Source organism: Bufo bufo, chromosome 1 (genome assembly GCF_905171765.1).
Source record: "Bufo bufo chromosome 1, aBufBuf1.1, whole genome shotgun sequence".
In the NCBI taxonomy this organism is placed as follows: domain Eukaryota; kingdom Metazoa; phylum Chordata; class Amphibia; order Anura; family Bufonidae; genus Bufo; species Bufo bufo.
The window spans coordinates 567875411-567879434 of record NC_053389.1 but is presented as its reverse complement, the minus strand read 5'-3'; the positions used below and the strand labels follow the sequence as shown (position 1 = coordinate 567879434).

Here is a 4024-nt window from a genome sequence, read left to right as displayed (position 1 = left end):
TGGTGAGCGGCGGGGCCCGGTGTAAGAGTACAGTGACTGCACCGGGCCCCGCCCCTAGTTACGGACTCCAGCCCCTCCTCTCTCCCGGCTCATACAGCACAGTCTGTGATGCTGCATCTTTGCCGGGCCGCAATGAATATCGGCGTATAACACGCATACATCATTTGCCCCCTATTTTCAGGGGGAAAAAGTGCGTGTTATACGCCGATAAATACGGTATAACCTGCTCACACAGCAGCAAGATGCTACCAGATGATTGAATATGGGGGTCCCTGCAGCACCTTTGAGAAGATAGGTCCCGGGGAAAAGAGGACACTGGCTAGCTTTCCTCTATACCTAGAAGTCATCTCAGCTCTGATCGTGTCTATAATAATAAACCGGGGAGTTTCTTTAATAATCGATCACGTTTTTTATATGAACATAGGCTGGTTGAGGTGCTGTACATGGAATATATGTATGTAGTGCGGTAAGCCTACTGTGTTATGTGCCACTTGTGCAGGGGGAGGGAGACTAGGGGCACTCTTTACTCAGGGGCCCACCGGGGGATTCACATGTACTCCTGTGGGCCAGTCCGAGCTTGGATGGTAATGATGTGATCCTGTCTACCATACCATCATGGATGAGCAGCCTGACAGGAAAACTCACCAATATGTAATGTAGTACAGTGATACCTCGGTTCACGAACTTAATTCGTGAACTGACTCTGGTCGCGAACCGAATTGGTCGCGAACCGAGGCACATTTTCCCATAGGGTTCAATGTAAATCTGGTTAATCCGTGCTGACCTTTTTTTGGGTGTTTTTGAAGCACAAAAATATGAAACAAATTACAATACACATTAGTACAGTATAGTAATGTATAAAGAGAGGACACTAACCTTGCTTGACATGACTTCTGGCATGGAGGAAGGCAGGTGGGAGGCAGTTATTGTTTGGAGGGAGAGTCCCCCTCCATAAGGACATCAGGGGGATCTCCTTCAGGGGTTTCCTCTCTCCTTTGTCTCCTAGCTGCAGGCTCAGTTTTTCTGAAAAATCTGTCCAATGTCACTTGTCTCTTCCTGTGCTGCATAACCCTCCGGAAATGAGAGACCACATTATCATTCATGAGATTTAGCACTCTGTTCACGACAGTTATGTTGGGGTGGTGCTTTTCAAAAAAATCATGGCACTCATTCCATTTTTGCATAATGGATTTTATGGCATCACTGCTAACCTCCTCCCTTTCTTCCTCTTCCTCAGTGGAATGCTCCTCAAGAAGTGCCTTCTGCTGCTCACTGTGGAGTTCAGAAAGTTCTTTCGTGGTCAGCTCCTCCCTCTGTTCCTCAACAAGCTCTTCCACATCAGCACCATCAACGTCCAGACCCATACTCTTGCCCATGGACACAATTTCCTCCACTACCTCTGCATCAGACCCTTCAAAGTCATGTTCACGTTCAGCGACACATTCTGGCCACAGTTTCCTCCAGGCTGAATTTAGGGTTCGGGGAGTGACCTCTTCCCAGGCTTTGTCAATGAGGTTAATGCAGTGGACAACATTGAAATGTTTCTTCCAGAAGTCTTTCAAAGTCAAGGACGTCTCTTCAGTGACATTAAAACACCTAGTGAAGAGCGCCTTTGTGTACAGCTTCTTGAAGTTGCAGATGACTTGCTGGTCCATGGGCTGCAGAAGTGGTGTTGTGTTGGGGGGGAGGAACTTTACCTTGATGAAGTCATACTCAGCATCCATATCATCCACCAAGGCTGGAGGGTGTGCCGGGGCATTGTCCATCAGAAGAAGGCACCTTTCAGGCAGCTGGTTATCAGAAAGATATTTTCTGACGGTGGGTGCAAACACCTCGTGCAGCCATTCCATAAACAATTGCCTTGTGACCCAAGCTTTGGCATTGGCTCTCCACATGACGGGCAGTCTGGCCTTGTTCACATTTTGTTGCCTAAATGCACGAGGGGTTTGAGAATGGTACACCAGTAGTGGTTTAATTTTCAGATCGGCGCTTGCGTTGGCACACAGCAAAAGGGTCAATCTGTCCTTCATGGGCTTGTGCCCTGGTAGTGCCTTTTCCTCCTGCGTGATATAGGTTCTGTTAGGCATTTTTTTCCAGAAGAGCCCTGTTTCATCACAGTTGAAAACTTGTTGAGGGACGTATCCTTCTGTCTTCATGAATTCCGCAAAGTCTAACTTGTAGGCTTCTGCTGCGGCCTTGTCAGAACTGGAAGCCTCACCATGTCTAATCACACTGTGGATGCCACTTCTCCTGCGGAATTTTTCAAACCACCCCCTACTGGCTTTAAATTCGTCACTTGCTGCACTTGTAGAGGGGCTTCTTTGCAGTAAATCACTGTGCAATTTCCTGGCTTTCTCACAGATCATAGCTTCACTAACGCTATCACCTGCCAGCTGTTTCTCATTCAACCACACCAACAAAAGTTTTTCCACCTCTTCCAGCACTTGCGTCCTCTGCTTGGTTAACATTGTTACTCCTTTTGCAACATCAGCTCCTTTGATGGCGGCTTTGTTTTTCAGAATAGTTGAGATTGTTGACTTTGCCATCTTGTACTCCGAGGCCAGATCAGTCACACGAATACCACGGTCATGCTTTTCTATAATTTCCTTCTTCAGCTCAATGGTTATTTTCTTCACAACCTTGCTGTCACCTTTACTACTGCTCTGCACTTTCTTTTTGCCACCATGCTTGCGCTGCACATTCTTGTCACCTGCATTTCCACTTTGCACATTGTCACTTGCATTTCCACTTTGCACATTGTCACTTGCATTGCTGTTCTTGTCACCTTCATTGCTGCTCTGCACTTTCTTTTTGCCACCATGCTTGCGCTGCACATTCTTGTCACCTGCATTTCCACTTTGCACATTGTCACTTGCATTTCCACTTTGCACATTGTCACTTGCATTTCCACTTTGCACATTGTCACTTGCATTTCCACTTTGCACATTGTCACTTGCATTTCCACTTTGCACATTGTCACCTGCATTGCTGTTCTTATCACCTTCATTGCTGCTCCGCACTTTCTTCTTTCCACTATGCTTCTTGGGAGCCATATTGGGTGTCCAGTGAACTGTATAGTACTGTATGTGCTAAAAAGCACACCAATGTTTGCAGAGTACTCACAGTACTTCTTTCTGTGTCTCTTCTTCTCTCCACGATCTTCCTACAGGAAGTGACGACCATGTGACAGCCTGGAAATAGCATTAAAATGGCCGCGGCTCCTGTTCGTGAACCGAGGCGGAGTTCGTGAACCGGAGCATATTTTTATGAACTTTTCTGTTCGTGAACCGAGTTGTTCGTGAACAGAAGCGTTCGTGAACCGAGGTATCACTGTATATGCAAATACCAGAGCGTAATGCATAGTGAAAAAATAACACATAGGGAGAAGCCCTGCCTAAAAGAGAGCTGTTTGCATCCCGTGATAGTTGTTATTGCACTAGAAAAAACTGTGCCTTAGGCTAGGCCTACACAGCTATCTTGGCCACAACAACCATTGCTCAACCTAAGATTGCACTTTCACTATGCTACATCGCAGTATAGTCAAAGTGAATGGAGTGCGGTTGTGACTCGCAGGTTTCTGTGACTATGACATTACAGTCACAAGAAAATCAACCGTGCTAGATTTATTTTGACTGTTGTTGCAGTCGTGGGAAGTCACAATGTCACGTGATGTAGCATAGTGATCTTCAGTCGTGCACCTGGTGTCGCTGCCAAGATTGCCGTGTAACCCTAGACGTAAAAGGGTTTTATGGTTAGCATCAAAATCCTCTAAAATAATCAATTATAAAGGTAGTAGTAAGCTACCCACGTAACAGCAACACTTCTTCGGTGCAACTTTACGACCAAGAGGGTGTAGAGAAATATCTTTTTTTTATATTTAAAAGGTTGACAACGCATTTCCGAGCCTTAGAACTCTTTTCTCAAGTCTAAAAATACACATACAGAATATAAAAATATAGCATACAATAGAATAGAGAAAAAAAAAAGAGAGAGAAATAGGCAATTATGATTGGATAGAAAAATC

General features: G+C 45.4%; 1 protein-coding gene across 1 annotated transcript; it reads right to left on the bottom strand.

Moving 5' to 3' along the window:
• Positions 1-1338: 1338 nt before the first annotated feature.
• Positions 1339-3053, bottom strand: LOC120985936 (uncharacterized PPE family protein PPE13-like). Its single transcript, XM_040414165.1, has 2 exons — positions 2387-3053; positions 1339-1779 (listed from the first exon to the last, which is right to left on the bottom strand). Exons 1-2 carry the CDS (start codon positions 3051-3053, stop codon positions 1766-1768), a joined length of 681 nt encoding a protein of 226 aa, XP_040270099.1. The 3' UTR covers positions 1339-1765.
• Between the last annotated feature and the right edge of the window lie 971 nt (positions 3054-4024).